Source organism: Primulina tabacum, chromosome 4, assembly GCF_025594145.1.
Source record: "Primulina tabacum isolate GXHZ01 chromosome 4, ASM2559414v2, whole genome shotgun sequence".
Taxonomy (NCBI): domain Eukaryota; kingdom Viridiplantae; phylum Streptophyta; class Magnoliopsida; order Lamiales; family Gesneriaceae; genus Primulina; species Primulina tabacum.
Genome location: NC_134553.1, coordinates 8,864,345 through 8,882,139, shown reverse-complemented (window position 1 = coordinate 8,882,139; position 17,795 = coordinate 8,864,345). Strand labels below are relative to the sequence as shown.

The 17,795-nt window shown below is 32.8% G+C and overlaps 1 protein-coding gene and 1 long non-coding RNA gene across 4 annotated transcripts; both read left to right on the top strand.

Annotated features, from left to right (window-relative positions):
- The first annotated feature begins 11,539 nt into the window (after window positions 1-11,539).
- On the top strand, window positions 11,540-16,215 carry LOC142543017 (uncharacterized). Of its 3 annotated transcripts, XM_075649977.1 has the most exons (11): window positions 11,546-12,393; window positions 12,668-12,760; window positions 12,964-13,065; window positions 13,306-13,404; window positions 13,522-13,547; window positions 13,679-13,807; window positions 13,973-14,095; window positions 14,403-14,531; window positions 14,970-15,187; window positions 15,464-15,617; window positions 15,728-16,214. In XM_075649977.1, the coding sequence occupies exons 1-11, from the start codon at window positions 12,162-12,164 to the stop codon at window positions 15,923-15,925; spliced, it is 1,503 nt and encodes a 500-aa protein (XP_075506092.1). In that variant the 5' UTR covers window positions 11,546-12,161; the 3' UTR covers window positions 15,926-16,214. The 3 variants fall into 3 exon arrangements, with proteins under 3 accessions (XP_075506091.1, XP_075506092.1, XP_075506090.1); XM_075649976.1 differs by having other exon boundaries at window positions 11,540-12,393; window positions 13,306-13,547; window positions 15,464-15,620; window positions 15,731-16,215; XM_075649975.1 differs by having other exon boundaries at window positions 11,547-12,393; window positions 13,306-13,547; window positions 15,728-16,213.
- A 674-nt stretch (window positions 16,216-16,889) lies between these two features.
- On the top strand, window positions 16,890-17,268 carry LOC142541528 (uncharacterized). The gene is made up of 2 exons (XR_012819368.1): window positions 16,890-17,082; window positions 17,231-17,268. It is a non-coding gene; the product is annotated as an uncharacterized LOC142541528 (long non-coding RNA).
- The last annotated feature ends 527 nt before the right edge of the window (window positions 17,269-17,795 follow it).

Genomic DNA, 17,795 nt, shown 5'->3' with positions numbered 1-17,795 from the left:
TTTTATATATCACTATATTTATTTAGGCTGTATTTTACGCATGTCACCACCAAATCATTTTCATATAATAGGAATTTGTTTTAGTGCGTATAATATCAAAGTGCGCGTGAAAGAATTTGATATCTGATCGTTTTTAAGAAAACTCGTGAATTTGAAATGACGTGAGTCGGCGGTTTGTCATTTCAAAACCTTCCATAATGCAAAAGGAAATACATTTAAAAAAATAAGGAACTTGAAATATTTATTTCAATACTTTTGCCAAAATATATTGTAACAAATTAAAAAATCCATTTGATGGTGATAAAAATAGTGATATATCTCTGGAGATCGGGATTGACGAGGGAGGTCAGCTCCAACCTAAGAATGGCCTTTAATCACAAGCAAGAACATGATAAAGGGGCTAGAGGGTTTTTCCAGTTAATCATGTCCGACGCTCAAGTTAAGAAATAGTGAAAATATAGATAATGTTGTAAATAAGCGATGTGGTTGAATGAATAAATAAAACAATCAAACCTCGTATTTATAGTAGAAGGGTTATCATGTGAGTATAGTTCTCTCTTAATTTGAATTCCTTCCTTGTAAAACTCTGGATCTTCATAATCTTAAATAAGATTTAACCATATATCTGTGATACACATTCCTTAGATATGAGGCTTGGGTGCCATGGTATGGGAGCCCCTAAGAGAAGAGTTCGGCTGATGTGAATGAACTCTCTTCTTGGACCGATCTGGGAGCTCAGCTTGGGAGTTCGGCCATTGATAAGAAAATGTCTAGGGCACAACCTTGTCGTTATGTCAGATTGGCTGGTTGGCCACCAGGTCGGCTTGATAATCCCAAACGGGCCTTAAAATAGATATCTGGGAGGTCAAAACATTCTCGAGATGAGCTCACATATGACCTCCCGGTCTAGGCCTGATTGTCGATGGACCCTTCCGGGTTCTTGGATCTAGGCAATCAGGAGTGTGTCGAGCTCTCTGGGTCGATCTCATTTGTGGAGTATCACAAGTTACTCCCTCGAGTCAAGCTGACATAGACCTGAAGCTTGTATGGGAGCTCGGCACATGACATGAGCTTGACATGAAATGTGAGTTTGACATGAGCCGGTTGCGTAAAAACCCTTTTAAGCATAGCACAACAAAGGCAAGGTGAACTCAACTTGCATTGAGAGCTCGACTTTCTATGAACGATCGGCCGCAACCAACAAGAATAAAGTTAGTACTAGCTTAGAAAGTTCCACCAAATAATAAAATGGTCTCATAAAAATCAAGTAAAGTGAGGTTGAAATAGCTTAGAGAGCTCTGCCAAAATTCAGAAGGTTGTGAGGTCGACCAAATGATCTTACTAATCTTGCAAATATTAATTTTCAAGAGGTCGTCCAGAGCTCGGCCAAAATTTAATAACTAATATTCAAAAGATATTGGTTTCAAAATGTCGTTCGAAGCTTGTGGAGCTCGGCTAAATCAAGGAGGTCAACCAAAGCTTGGCCAAAATGTAATAATCTATATACCTATAAAAGTGTGGATCACTCATTTGTTTTCCGATTGTGAAAAGACACAAATGTCTTCTTATTAATATGAATTCAAAAAATCATATAAGGATATATATGTAAAATTGTAACAAATGCTAATAAATTGTCATTACAACATACATTGATTGTAGTAATTTATATCATTTCAATAATAAAATGTAAATCCTATATTAATTTTATCAAATAATTGATCTTTATAAATAATTGATCTTTATACTACATTTAAATGTTTTATTCTTTTAATTTTATCTCTACATTTTTTTAATAATTTTATTATAATTTTGTAATTATGTTTTTAGTGCAATTTCTAATTAAGTAATAAATAAATTATAGTATTACAAGAAGATATATAAAAAAATTTAACTATATGTCCAATAGTAGAATAACATGATAAATATAAAATAATATGATAATGTGAAGTTTAATACTAACATATTTTATGGTTTTTTAAACAAAAAATTGAAAGTAAATAGGTTAATAAATTTATTAGAAGAATTTATATCAATAATTATGAATGTCAATATGTTAATAATCTCATAAAATATGAAGCTCTTAGAAAAAATACCTATAAAAGTAGTGGATCACTCATTTGTTTTCCGATTGTGAAAAGACACAAATGTCTTCTTATTAATATGAATTCAAAAAATCATATAAGGATATATATGTAAAATTGTAACAAATGCTAATAAATTGTTATTACAACATACATTGATTGTAGTAATTTATATCATTTCAATAATAAAATATAAATCCTATATTAATTTTATCAAATAATTGATCTTTATACTACATTTAAATGTTTTATTCTTTTAATTTTATCTCTATATTTTTTTAATAATTTTATTATAATTTTGTAATTACGTTTTTAGTGCAATTTCTAATTAAGTAATAAATAAATTATAGTATTACAAGAAGATATATAAAAAAATTTAACTATATATCCAATAATAGAATAACATGATAAATATAAAATAATATGATAATGTGAAGTTTAATACTAACATATTTTATGGTTTTTTAAACAAAAAATTGAAAGTAAATAGGTTAATAAATTTATTAGAAGAATTTATATCAATAATTATGAATGTCAATATGTTAATAATCTCATAAAATATGAAGCTCTAGAAAAATTTGGAGAGTTTGATTATAGTAAGAAAGTAAAGATTTTAGTAGCACTTTTAAAAAAGATTATACATACGAACAAATTTATAAATTCAGCACACACAAATTTGGTGATATTCGAAATATCTACTAAGATTGATTAAGATTTAGACATTAAATTAAATGTCTAAAGCTAAACCTGACAATGGTTCTCAAGAACAGTAGAACCAAAATCAGACTAAATCTTTTCTTAGTTTCAATTCCAAAATCAGTTATCATAATTTTGTAATTTAAAAATTCTTTAATATAAAATTGTAAAATAAGAAATTTTGAAAATAATATTACATAAAAATTGAATAGATATTCGATAATAAAAAATACATTAGAGAAATAATATTTTCTTCATACATAATTCTTACAAAAAATATTAAAAGAATAGTTTTTTTTTAATAAAATATATATTTTTATTAAAAATATTAAAAGAATATATATTTAACTATTATACTTATAAAAGTGTAAAAAAATAACAAAGTTTTTCATTGTAACTTTTCTACTATTCCCATAAATTGTGTGTTGTTAGATTAATTGTATGAAAAATTTTCTACACAATCATTAAATACATGAAGATCATAATAGTATTTTTATTTTTTAATAGAAATTTGTAACAAAATAAATTTTGAAAATAATGTTACATAAAAATTGAATTGATATTTGATAATAAAAATACATTAGAGAAATAACATTTTCTTGATACATAATTCTTAGAAAAAATATTAAAAGAATAGATTTTTTAATTTTAAAAAATAATTAAAAATATTAAAAGAATATATATTTAACTATTATACTTATAAAAGTGTAAAAAGAATAACAAAGTTTTTCATTGTAAATTTTCTACTACCCCCTTAAATTGTGTGTTGTTAGATTAATTGCATGGAAATTTTCTACACAATTTATAGGAAATCTATGCATTAAAAATGAATATATCTTTGATAAAAAAATATTTTTTTATCTATATACCTACAAAAGTGTAGATCATTAGCCATGTTTTCCAATTGTCAAAAAATAAAAATGACCTCCTCATCAATACAAATCCTAGATTCAATAAAGATATATTTGTAAATTTCTAATTGTTGCAAGTGTAAAAATGAAATATCAAAATTTTTTATTTATTACGCCTAATATATAATTAATTAGTAGCCTAATTATTCCACATAATATATAATTAATAGTCTAACAAATGCTAATAAATTATCACTACAATATACATTGATTGTAATAATTTATATCACTTCAAGAATAAAATGTAACTCCTATATTAATTTTCTCAAATATTTCATCTTTATACTAACTTTAAATATTTTATCCTTTTAATTTTCTTTCTACATGTTATTTTATGATTTTAATGCAATTTTGTTATTATATTTTAATGTAGTTTCTGATTAAATAATAAATCATAGTATCACAAGAAGATATAAGAAAAAATAGTTATATAAGCAATAATACAATAACATGATAAGTATATAATAATATAATAATATAAAATTTAATAATAATATATTTATAATTTTTTAATTAAGAATTGAAAGTAAATAATTTAATAAATTATTTAGTATAATTTATATCAATAATCATGAATGTTAATATATTAATAATATAATAAAATATGAATCTGATAGAAAAATTAAGAGAGCTAGCTATAATAAGAAATTTAAATATTTTATTAGCAATTTTTTAAAAATATATATATATCAGACAAGTGTTTTAGTGGAATCCTTCCTACCGAGGAAGAAGGGGTATGAGTGTTTTTCTCCGAACATCCATAAAATTCTCGTGTCTTTACTTTTCACAAGTTTTTACATTTCAAACTATATCTTGTTGTTTAGATTGCCAACCGGTTGAAAATATTAGAAATATTGAATCATCTTTCACACTTTTCACGTGGTTCATATTCTAACCGTTTGAGAAAATTTTTCAACCGCCTAAAAACGATTGAAGACAAATTTTAAAAGCAAATATTTTTAAAAGAGTTTATTCACCCCAATTAAATTCTTTTCTGATCCCAGTAATATACAATCACTAAACACATACAAATACATAATATATATATATATATATATTTATATATATATATATATATATATATTTATATATATATATATATTTGTAATTGATGGCTTAATGAAAAATATAAATTATATACTTTTAAAAAAATTATTTATTAACTAATGTATATGAAAATTAATTTATCTATGATATATAATTCTAAAGCAAAAGGTAAAAAAATTCTGTACGAGATTAAATAATATTTAAATTGAATATTATATGTTATATTTTATTATTTCATTAGTTTTGATAATATTTTGATGAGTTAGTCACAAATATTTTAAATTGATAATTATTTGTCCTTAGTGTGCTTCACTTATATAAATTATTATATATGTATTTATAAAATCCATAATTTGATTGATTTTTAGGTTATTATAACTTATACGTGGTGCTTATATATATATTTTTTCAAAATTTGTTTCAGTTAAATTCGTTCTATATATTATACTCATTGTAATTTATTATATAACATAAAATCAATTGCTTGAATTTTTAATTTGAGAAACAATTTTGAAAGTAAGGTATATACGTTCTTAATTAATTTATTCGTCTAATATGACAATAGACTAAACTAATATGTTAAGACTCATAAGAACACTTCTCAGAAAATGGAGAGGTTTCATTGTTCGTTTTACCGCGATAAATGAGCTTTCAAAATTGTATCCAAAGGAAGAAAATGAACTATTTATACTAAACTAAAAATAAGAAAAATGTGTTTTACTAAAAACGTGTTTTGTGAATCTTATTCTACCAACACAATATAAATTTAAAAAAAAATTATTCAAATTATTTTTTAAAAAAATCAAATTTAAATTTTAAATTTAATAAATAATTAATATTCACGTGCATCGCACGTGCTTCTTGCTAGTTAATCTTCAAAAGGCTAGGTTTTTAATAGGTCGGCCGGAGCTCGTGGAGTTCAGCCAGAGCTCGCGGAGCTCGGCCTTAATGTAATAACTAATCTTCAAAATATAAGTTTTCAAGATGTCAACTGGAGTTTGTGGATCTTTTCCAAATCAAGGAGGTCGACCGGATCTTGTGGAGCTAGGCAAAATGTAAAAACTAATATTTAAAAGACTAGGTTTCAAGAGATCAAGATGAACTCGTAGAGCTCGGACAAATCAAGGAGGTCAACAAAGCTCGCGGAGCTTGGCCAAAAGTAATAACTAATCTTTAAAAAAAATAGGTTTCAAGAGGTCTCTCGGAGCTCGTGGAGCTGGGTCAAATCAAGGATGTTGGCCAAAGCTTGGGTAGATCGGCCAAACAAAAGCAATCAACTTTGTAAAGTTTAAGAAGAGAGGTCGACCGAGCTCACCCATTACAAACTATCAACCTTGTAAAGTTCAATGTAAGAGAGGTCGGCCAAACACAAACAATCTACCATTGTAAAAGTTAATGCAAGTGAGGTCGACTGGGCTCGGGGAGCTCGGCCAAACATATGAACAATTAACCCTGTAAAGATTGATTAAAAAGAAGACAGTTAGGCTCTAGATTTCCTCCAAGTATTTAAACTATCAACCATCTAAAGGTGAATTTAAAGGACGTTGGCCGAGCTTGCGGAGCTCAGACAAACGTATAAAAATATTAACCTTGTTCATTAAGAAGAGGTCATTTGGGCTCAGGAAGCTCGGCCAAATAATTAAATTATTAACCTTGTAGAAGTTAATGTAAGTTAGGTCGGCCGGATTGGGGAGCTCTGCCAAACTTGTAACAATTAACCTTGTAAAAATTGATTAAAAAGATGTTGGTCGGGCTCAAGGAGATCAGCCAAATAGTTAAACTATTAATCTTGTAAAAGATCAATGTAAGCGAGTTCGATCGGGCTCGGGGAGCTCGGACAAACATGTAAACGGGCTCGGAAATCTTGGACAAACGTGTAATCAATTAACCTTGTAAAGGTTGATTGAAAAGAGATCGGTCAGGCTTAGGTATCTCAGCCAAATGGTTAAACTATTCATCTTGTAAATGTCAATGTAAGCTAAGTCGACCGGGGTCGGGGAGCTCGACAAAAAAGTTAAACTGTTAACCTTGTAAAGGCTAGTGTAACGTGAGCCGGGCTCGAGGAGCTCGGACAAATATGTAAACAATTAACCTTGTAAAGGTTGATTAAAAAGAGGTCAGCTTGGCTAGGGGAGCTCGGGCAAAAATTTACACTATTAACCTAGTAAAGGTAAATGTGAGTGAGGTCAGCCGGAATTGAGGAGCTCAGCCAAACAATTAAACTATTATTAACCTTGTAAAGGTCAATTCAAGCAAGATCGGCCGGACTCGAATAGCTCGAACAAATATGTAAATAATTAACCTTGTAAATGTTTATTAAAAAGAGGTCAGCCGGTCTCGGGGAGCTCAAAAAATAGTTAACTATTAACCTTGTAAAGGTCAATGTAAGAGAGGTCGGCCGGGCTTGAAGGACATCGACAAAAATATAGAAAATTAACTTTTAATATTAAGTGAAAAAAAGTCGGTCTGGATCAGGAGCTCGTCCAAACAATTAAACTCTTAACCTTTTAAAGGTCAAAGTAAGTGATCGAGCTCAAGGAACTCAGTCAAACATGTAAACTATTAACCTTGTAAAGGTTGATTAAAAAGAGGTTGGTCGGGCTCGGGAAGCTCGGCCAAGCAGTTAAACTATTAACCTTGTAAATGTCAATGTAAGTAAGATTGGCCGGGCTGGGGAGATTGTCCAAACCTGTAAACAAATAATTTTGTAAAGGTGGATTAAAAAGAGGTCGGCCGGGCTCGGTAAACTTGACCAAACAGTTAAAATATTAACCTTGTACATATAAATATAAGTGTATGGGGCGGCCAGGATCGGGGAGCTCGACCAAACATGTAAACAATTAACCTTGTAAATGTTGATTAAAAAGAGGTTGATCGGGCTCAGCCAAACAGTTAAACTATTAACCTTGTAAAGATTGATTAAAAAGAGGTCGAGCTCGGCCAAATAGTTAAATTATTTACCTTGTAAAGGTGAATGTAAGTCAAGTTGGTCGGAAGTGTGGGCTCTCCGTGAGGTTAGTCTGAATCCAAATATTGAAGCCAAGGTGATGGAAGTCCATTGATACAACTAAGATTGTATGAGACCGACTAGAAATACGAGATCACCCTAAAGCTGATGTATTTGATCAGTGGTTACCTGATATATAGCGTATGATCTCTAGCATATGAAATGGTCGTAAGATGACACTCGTAGAAGAGTTGTTCGATGGTTGGCCCTCACTGAAGAGCTGGGAGATGACCTCTCATCAAAGAGGTAGAGCATGATTCGAAACATATAGAGTTGGTGGGGGTCATGACCTAATGCTGAAGAATTGGTGGAGGGTGACCTATAGCTAAAGAGCAGAGCAAGATCTGTCGCGATGAGGATTATCTCTTACTGTGGGCTCTGTATGAACAGTTGAGGATGACCTTCTCTATCTGAAGAGCTCCTGCTAATGAGCTAAATGTGATCTCTTATAGAAGAGTTGGCGATTATCTCTGCATTACCAGCTGAGGATGACCTCCAACTAAAATGATGAGGATGATCTTCCATGGTAGAGATGTGGATGACCTCCAGACGCTACTCCACAATATTCTGTTTCTAACAGCCATTCTACATCTTTGCTCAAATATTCCCACAGACAGTGCTAATTGATGTTGACAAAAATAGTGATACCTTTCTGGAGGTCAGGATTGACGAGGGAGGTAAACTCTGACCTAAGAATAACTTGGAATCACAAGTAAGAACGTAAGAAGGGGTTAGAAGATTTTTCCGACGTATCCCTCCGATACACAAGTCAGAAAACAGGAAAAATATAGAGAATGTTGTAAGTAAAAAATATGAGTGAATGAATAAATAGCTTAGCCAAATCTCATATTTACAGGAGAAGAGTTACCATGTGAGTAGATTTATTTTCTAATTAGAATTCCTTCCTTTTAGGAATTTAGATCTTTAGAATCTTAGATAAGATTGAAACATGTTTTTGTAATACTTTTTTCTCACGTAGGAGGTTTGACGCCATGTGTGGGGCCCCCCTAACAGAAGAGTTCGGCCGATGGCAAATCGGCTAACAAGTTAGCCCGATGACCCAAAACGAGCCTTAAAATAGATATTTGGAGGTCGAACAAACATCATCGGGATGAGCTCACGGATAACCTTCCGGTCATGTACTGATTGTTGATGGACTGATGATATCGGGTGAACCAGGTGAGCAGGGTCGGGGCAATCCACTAGATTTGATAAGAGTTTTGTTTTAAGGGAAAAATGAGCAAGGGAAATGGCTTCGACTGTAAGCTACAAACTAGAAGATGAACTCTTGAATGGGCGTCGGAGGGGTGTCTGGCGTGGCCACTGCGATGCTTAAGTCAGCAGGTGAAAGATAATGGAGATAACTAGTGTAGCTTAGGAGAGAAATAAATGTTATTGGTGTAAATATATGTGGTTGAATATGTTTAATGCAAGAAGAATCTGTTATTTATAGGAAGGAAGATGATGACTTTTTCTTCTTTTCAGTGCTTAATTACCACTTGTAAACTTGGATTTTGACTTCTGTCATGCCGGCCTACTTTTCCATCATATCATATCAGTAGGATTCTGTCAGATACGCTTATCGAGGTAAGATTTTTCCTACTCAAACACTCGAGCGCGGTACTGTTATCGAGGCTTCTCGGGTAGTGAGTCATCCAGGAACTTGTATGAGAGCCCAAGCTTTTGATAACTTTGGGAGAAGATGCCTCGGTCATTCACCTGCCCGGCCTCTGACGTACTCTTTCTGCAGATTTACCTTGATTTTGGCTATCCATATAATATCTCGGGTCATTCATGACCTGGACCCCAGACTCTAATGAGGGTATCACCATGGACCTTCTAAGTTCTTGGATTTAGGCAATCGAGAGTGGGTTGAGCTCTCTGCGTCTATCTCACTTCATGGGATATCACTACTCATTTCAAATACGTCAATCAACGCACATTCTCATGTAGGCCGCCTAAATAATTTTGGGTGTAAGCTAACCATTCCCCACCATTATTGACACTTGCATCGGTTCAATGCCAGAACCTATTCCTTCAGAGCTGAATCCTAGATTTTGAATAGTGGGATTAATCAAAGTTTCTTTTATGTTTCTATAAAATATTAAGATGTGCAATTATTATGTAAGTACATTGAATAATGACAGTGGCAAATGGTTTTTCTAGTCGTCGGTCTCACGTCGCAATTTATAATTTAGCTATTATCTAAGTGATGTCGTGACCAAACATTAAATAGCCTATTAATTGAATATAATGCAAACCATTGACAATATTACACTGAAAAATAGTCGCTTTCTATTCTAAATAATGCTCCTTATAAATATAAGGTTGAATATTGTAAAAATATACGTAGGATTTTTTTATATGTATAAATAAAACATGAAGCAATGTATTTTAATTGACAAGGGATCTTCATAAACTCTCGTTATTTAAGACAAGCTATGCTGCATAATTGCTAAAATATTATTGAATAAACTTGGAGGCTCCATTGGACTCGTAATAGATATAGATCCAAAGAGAAAATTAAAAGGCTCTCTTAAAAGAAAGAATGCTTGTTGAAAGATCAACTATTTATTCTAAAAGTCTAAGGATTATGATTTTAGGTATGCTTGATGGTGATATATCATATCGAATCATACCAAAAAATATATACCATATATCATATCGAAAATTATACTGAATTTTTTTGTACGTATAATTAGCACACCGTTTATATCGAAATGTTGTGATATACCGAGATTTTGACACGATATTATTATATAATGTTTTAAACCGAAAAATACATTTTTTTGAAAAAAATTTAATTTTATTATTTTAAAATATTATATAGTTTTTAATTTTTATGTAATTTCGGTATCTGGTATATACCGAAAATTTTCAAATTTCATATAGTTATCGTACCGAAAATATCGGTAAATTTGATATTTGTCGGCACGGTAACATCGGCATACTGAAAATTCGTTATATTTTCCCACCCATAGTTACACTTTTGCTATAATTCATTGTTTATTTATTTTTTTATAATTTAACATGATGAATTCTGGATTTTTTGCAAGGTTATTTTCTAATAAGTGGTATCAAAATCACTTATGTTAAATCATTGAGATTTTTCCTAAAATTTATGCACATATCGTTTGAAATTTGGATTCGGAAAAGAAAATTTTTCTGGAAAACAATTTTCCTTGAATTTAAGTATGATAATTTCAAATTTTTGTATAGTTTTTATTTTAAAAAATTTCGAAAATTCGAAACTAAGGTTAAGGATTCAGACAGACCATACAGTACAGTCGCACTCTAAATGCGTCTCTGACAGTAACTGGAGCGCAAGGGCGCCCACTTTTGGGTAAAATGGGCGCACACGGGCATCATTAACGTCTTGGACAAAAGCGAGAACGCAAGGACACCCACTTTTGGGTGCAGCCGCACTCCAACAGTAAAAAAAAAATTTATTGAATAAACTTCGACGATGTATTCGACTCCAACACTACGTTAGACTTAATATGTTTATGATTTACCATTTTCTTTCGTATGGTTATTCTCCAATAATAGCTAAAATACTATTGAATAAACTCGGACGTTGCATTGCATTCCAAAATCTAATATCCATTTAAAATTGTAATTGAAATTCCCTTCCAAATTACGAAATATTTTGCAAGATCTAATGAAAAATGACCAAGATATCATTTGTCATGCATAAGTTGTTGTTATTATTATTATTTTACAAAATTCAAGAAATGTAATTTTTAATTATATAAATATTTGGTGAGGTCTAAGATTTGAGAAATATTGTATTTTCATAGTTTTGGACTAAAGAATGTCCATACAAGCAATTGTAATAATACGTAAGGGAAAAAATGTAACTTCATTGTGTAAGGAAACGGCCGTTTAGGAAACAGTTCCAAAGCAACGAGAAAACGCCAAGCAACCGGCTATGGCGATTAGTTTTTTGGCTCTGCAAATTTGGAAAGAAAAAAAGGAAAATGAAAAGAGGGACTTCAACGAATCACACCAATACCCACTTTCTTGAAACCCAACGAAAAGCAAAAGATTGCGAAAAAGCAGAGAATATAAACGACAATTTATAAAAGTTCTCACTTGGAATTTTATTCAGGCTTGCTCATGCTTCACATTGGCCCGCCAACTTTCAAGATTTTTTGCTGAAACTTGAAGACAGTAGTGCTTTTCTTTCGTTCACTCTCACCTTTTTCCTTCCTTTGTGATAAAGCTTGGGTTTTTGTAATTCTTCAAGACTACGTGTTCTCTCTGCTTCCATTGACCCACTATTTATGGTAGTGTAATAGGTTTTTAGGCATGTTGAAATGAGAGAGAGAACTGTATTATATCCTTATATGAATTATTAAAAAAATCCCAGTTTCTTTCCCTTCCAAAGCACTCTGTTTTCCAATTATCAGTTTATGAATGGCTGAAAAAGTGGGCGGTGGTGTTGGTGGGGGAGGAAGGGCGGAAGTGGTGAAAGGCAAGGGATGTTCAAGGTTGTTTGTGGAATTTTCTTCCTCATTCAGGGGCATCCAGTCTTTTTCATTGGAGCCCATGTCTCCAGGTTCAACTGTCTCTGTAATTTCTAAATATCCCGTGAAATCACACGGACCATTATCTGGTCTTGTCATTTGTGTTACGGGGCTCTCTAAAGGTATAAATTCGATCTCTGCTGGTTGTTCGTATTCACATCAAATGTATATTGTATTTGATTATTGATTATAACGTTTATTGAGAGTTGATAATCTTGTAAATACGCGTTACTACGGGGCAATATAACAATTCTACAATTCCATTTGATCTATTGAATCATTGTAGCTCAGTCGATATTCTGAAAGAATTTCATTTACCCGAGTTCACTTGTATATGTTTTGAGTTTGCTTATGTGGAATTTCTGTGATATTTGAGTTCGCTCCAATGGGTTGTAGAAACAAGGAAACAGGTCAAGGAAGCAACCGAGAGATTGGGAGGTCAATATAGTCCTCATCTCCATGCTCGGTGCACACATTTGGTGGTTCAAATATCCTTTCTTTTCCGAAGATTTCATTGGTTACCACCTTGCTTAGTTTCATTACGGACGGATGCCCGAATCTAGTCTTTTTTAAATAATAATAAAAAAAAAGAAATAAGACTTACTCGAATGTATTTTCTGCAGAGTATTATTGCTTAGTAGTGACAGATTGATATCTAAGCTCACTCTTGTTGCCCCTTAATGATTTATACAGTTTTTGTGGACATAAATTTGAGCATGCTCTCAGACATGGACCAGCAAATGGTCTGTTCCTGGTTTCAATCAAATGGTTTGTGGATAGCGTCAAGAGTAATGGTAATAATTATGATGTTTTTTTCTGTCTTTTTCTTGCAGAGTTTTATGAGTTTCTTGACCTAATTTTATTGCTTCCAAATGATTTCAAACTCTCAATTAGGTTCTGTGATCTTTGTCACTTGTAAGGTGTTAAAAGTGGCCCAATGAAACCTTGGCAGACCTATTACATAAGTTAAAACCAAGAAAAAACTCACAGAACGTTCTTGTTTTGAGTAACAGAGTGTAATTTGTTTATTTCAGTTAGGTTGGATGAATCATTCTACAGAATGGGTGTCCAAAATGATTACCAGACGCGAGTTGATAAGAATTTGATTGCTGAGAATGGTTGTCTCCCAGCAGGTTTGGTAAATCATTCCACTCAACTTGACAAGATTGAAGGTCCACTATTAAGATTTCCAAAACGAGATACTAAAAGTCTTTCATTTTGTTCTGGCCGATCCTTTTATATCGACGTAGATGTCCCAGCTGAACTTCATCAGAGGGTGGGTTTGGATTTTTTTCTGAGTCTCGGTTTATATTTGATTGTCTCCTTGAGTCTCCTGTTTACTGAATTGAAGTGGTCTTAATGTTCAATAGTTTGGAAGACAAATTTTTCTTATACATCTGTTCCTAGGTCGCTGAAGCTCTATCTGTAGAAGGTGCTACACTGAGCCAATGGTTTGTTGGCTACAATGCAAGTCTTGTCATATGTGAAGGGCCTTCAGTTACAAAATATCTGGGCCATTTGAGTTATCTTGTTACAGTAAGTGCTCCTAGCCTTTTATGTGATTATTTTAACTCCAAACTCATTGTTATTTACATAAATACTGCTCGTGGTTGCATCTCTCTCAGTATCTGTTTCTGTCTTTTTTTTATTTTTTAAGTTTTCTTTCTCCAAATCATTACCATCTTCTTTGCTGCAACCCAGCCACAATGGGTTCTGAAGTCTGCAAAAGAAAAATGTCAGCAGAGGCTTGTTCACTTATCATCCGATTTGGCTCAGTATTTGGAAGTTATGCTCGAGGCTTTCCGTGGTGGTGTTTCAAAGGAGGTAGACACCTTTTCAATACTTATCTTCTTAATATTATTGGAGGCAGTTGGGATTTTCCTGAAATACTTTGATGATCTGAAAGGTTACGTAGCTTCCATTAGTTTAATTTAGATATCACAAGCACAATGAGTACTTGATCGATATTATACGGTATATCGTTTCATCAAAAATAAATTACATGTAAATGGCTGACTCAGTATATCCTTGGCAATTTTTTTGTGTAATTTACTTCCTTCAAGAAACTCAAAGTTCTCTAGAAAGTACTTATTCAGCTAAGTTGGAGCCCTCAACTTAGAATTATTTCCAGGAAGTTAAGAGGGAATCTAGCCCCAGAAATGTTCCTAGTCCCATGATTAAACCTAGCCGTGAAGAAAGGCAAATGAAAGTGAACCTGGCTAAAGATGGGGTCAGGAAGCGCCGGAATCGGAAAATGAAGGTCAGTTTTGTTCATTTAGGCTTGATTTTAGTAATTTATTATTTACCTCTTGTTCATGACTTAGAATAACATAAATGCGTTCCATTCATGGCATGCATACATTTTTTGAGGTTAAACTGCAGGCGTTGCTACTCCCATTAGTCATTTATTTCATTTGTATTTGTTAGGGTGCCTAAAACACTTTGTTTTAGTCTTCTATGAAAGTTTTTTTTTTCCTGGTGATATCTTTGAAATTTTCATTACCCAGTTTGAAAAGATGCGCATTTTATCCATTGCCAGTTTTAGATATGACATGACATGTAAAAGGGTAACCAAGCAATAAAGCATCCATCAACATGGGGTTATACTTTAATATTAACGCATGACTTCCATGTTATGTTTTATATTGGTCCATCTCGTGATATAGTATCTGCATATTTAATTTGGTTATGTTTCCAGACATGTCAAGATCCACTAGGACCGATAACCCCCAGCAGGCTTTTAGATTCCATAAGCTGGTCAATATCCGAGCCAACCTCGACAGCTTCTAAACATACGGACTCTTCCAAGTTTTACAACAGCATTGCTGATCAAGGATCCTTTTTCTTTGACGCAAAGGAGGACGGAAAGGAATCTAAGACTTCATTAGTGAACTTATCCCGTGTGCTCACAGAAAGGTTGTACGTACTCTAGATTCTCTTTTCATCCATACCTGCATCATTTTTTTACTAGATGTTGAAGCTGTTGAATATTCCTTGACTTTCTTATGCTTTCTTGCCTGATCGGATGGAAATTCATAGCATCATGAAAATATCCGGATCCACTATTCAAAATTATTTTTCTTTTGGGGGCGGACCTCACTTTGATTTAGATCCATTTTTGTGCTATTCTTACAAAAGATATATGCTGATTCTTCTATTATACCATTTCTGCATTTGTGGTTTAAATCGCAGTGAGAAGTTCGAGTTAGTTTTCAAAAGCCATTTCCTCACTGTAATGTTTCCAGTTGATCGATTTTCCGAGTTGGGCCCTCGGTCAAAAACATTCTTCAGCAGTAATGGCTTCACATGTTTGCAGATCCTGGATCATATCCATTCATTTTACCAGGTAGTTATCTATACAGAACTATTTCATGTGTTGAGAGTCTAAAAATCATCCTTTTTTCCTCTCATTCGGTCAAAGTTCAAGATATAAAAAGATAATTTCCTCATTCTCAGGAGCATATGTCTGACGAGGAAATCGAACTTGCCATCCACACCGACTCTAGACATGCTGACAGGCTACGGTCTGCTTACTCTGGTTCCCTTGAGTTCAAAAGGATTGATTTTCTTGGCAACCGAAACAGATTTGAAATGTTGAAACATGTATCCGGTGATAACTGTAGTAATGTTTACGAGCTGTTGATCAGAGCATAACACCATTGTAGTTGAAATTTCACCATAGGCAACTGATCCGAGATAACACCAGTTCTCAGATCATCAGATGAGCCTTTTTCACAGTTCAAAAGTGCTAAAGGAATTGGCTTTAGATTTCGCAGAGCAGATTTCAAGGTTCTGGTTTTGTAATTACAATGGACCTCATGTAAACAGGCATAACTATACTACAGAAGCTGCAACTATATTTTCATGACATTGATTAATTTGTAATGAGAATTAACTATAGCAATTAATTATATGCATCGTATTATTTCTTTTTCCGAGTACTTTTCTGAATGTTCCAAGACAACTGTAGAATAAACATTGTATTCAAACAATGTTTGCAATCATAAAAAAATTATGTATATCGAAATATCTTCACAAAAGTCGAAAACCAACTCTCTTTATTGGAGGTCTGACTAACATGGTTTGCAAGTTACTGTATTATATGGAGAGTTTACTCAATGCGCAGTATTCAATATAAAAAAAATACATTTTTCACTCCAACTCATTCTTTCAATGACTATGGCCCAATACTGACGTCTGATTTGATGGTTAAGGATTCACACTAGTCACAATACTCTCAGAATTAAAGTCAAATCTCAGGTTTGCATGCACCAACCTTAAACACTTGGTAATAACTGAAGTAAGAAACCTAATTATATGATATTAATGCTTCATAAAAATAGATACAAGTTCAGTTATTTTCTCATGTACATTGCATACACTTTGGAATTTTTTCACGTATTTAGTGAATTATCTCCTTCTTCGATCTTATAATTACGTATAACTGAGAATGTATTGTGGAAGATATTTGAGGATGGGAGTGTATGTTGGCCAAAGGGTAACATGGTGGAACCAAGGTTAAAGGTTTTACTACAAAGAATGGCTAAAAGATTTAAAGGAACATATTTTAACACTTGTCTTGGCTAAGTCATTCACCCATAAAAGAACCATTTGCTGAAGAAACGGGTAGAGGCAAGATTGAGATCAAGAGAAATGAAAACTCAAGCAACAGACAGGTCACTTACTCAAAAAAGAAGAAATGGGATCATTAAGAAAGCTAAGGAGATCAATGTTCTCTGTGATTCTCAAGTTTCTGTTATCATCTTCTCCACATCTGGAAAGATGCATGAGTTTTGCAGCCCTTCCATCACGTAAGAACTATTGAAAAAGGAAAAAAAGATTTAATTTTGTTTCTTGCCATGTAAATTACATTTAACAGTTAATATTCTTTGTAAATATAACTAGGTTTATTTTGGTTGCTGATGTTTCAGTAATATATATCTTGATCTGTTTCTGAAGGTTATCAGACATTTTGGAGCAGTACCACAAGCTTTCTGTATCAATACAATTCATAATCTTAGTATCTGTACACTTGAGATCAGTAATAACACAACTCTGATATCAAATCTCAATCAATATCTTTCGAAAATCATAACAATTACATAACCAGTCCGTTTCTTAATCTGGCTTCAATTCTATGATGTCTAACATGTCAAGAACATCATATATGACGCGTATTCAATTCCAACAACATCATAATTTCAGAACATGTCTAAACGTAACAAAACTTACGTCCAGTTGTAGCTGTCGTTGCTAGGAACACGGTGCTGCCCTCGGATTAGAAATCTAACGGACGGATTTTTCGTAAATCTCGATCAAAATCAGAAGTTGCTTCTTCCGTTCCTTTCTTTCTTTTTTCTTCATTCTGATGGATTTCGTATGTTTACACATTCACGCATGTAAAGCAAATGGCTCATCCTACATGCAACACGTCTCGCGCATATGCGCGACCCTCCTCCGCGCATATGCGCGAGGCGATAAGCCCTGGCGCGTGTCTACACAGCATCTCGCGCATATGCGCGCC

Excerpts from the sequence above, each read along its gene's own strand:
- LOC142543017 (XM_075649976.1), top strand. The coding sequence starts at position 12,162 with ATGGCTGAAAAAGTGGGCGGTGGTGTTGGTGGGGGAGGAAGGGCGGAA. Across the intron at positions 12,761-12,963 it reads CACACATTTGGTGGTTCAAA|GTTTTTGTGGACATAAATTT; the intron begins TATCCTTTCTTT and ends ATGATTTATACA. Across the intron at positions 15,621-15,730 it reads TCCATTCATTTTACCAGGTA|CATATGTCTGACGAGGAAAT; the intron begins GTTATCTATACA and ends CATTCTCAGGAG.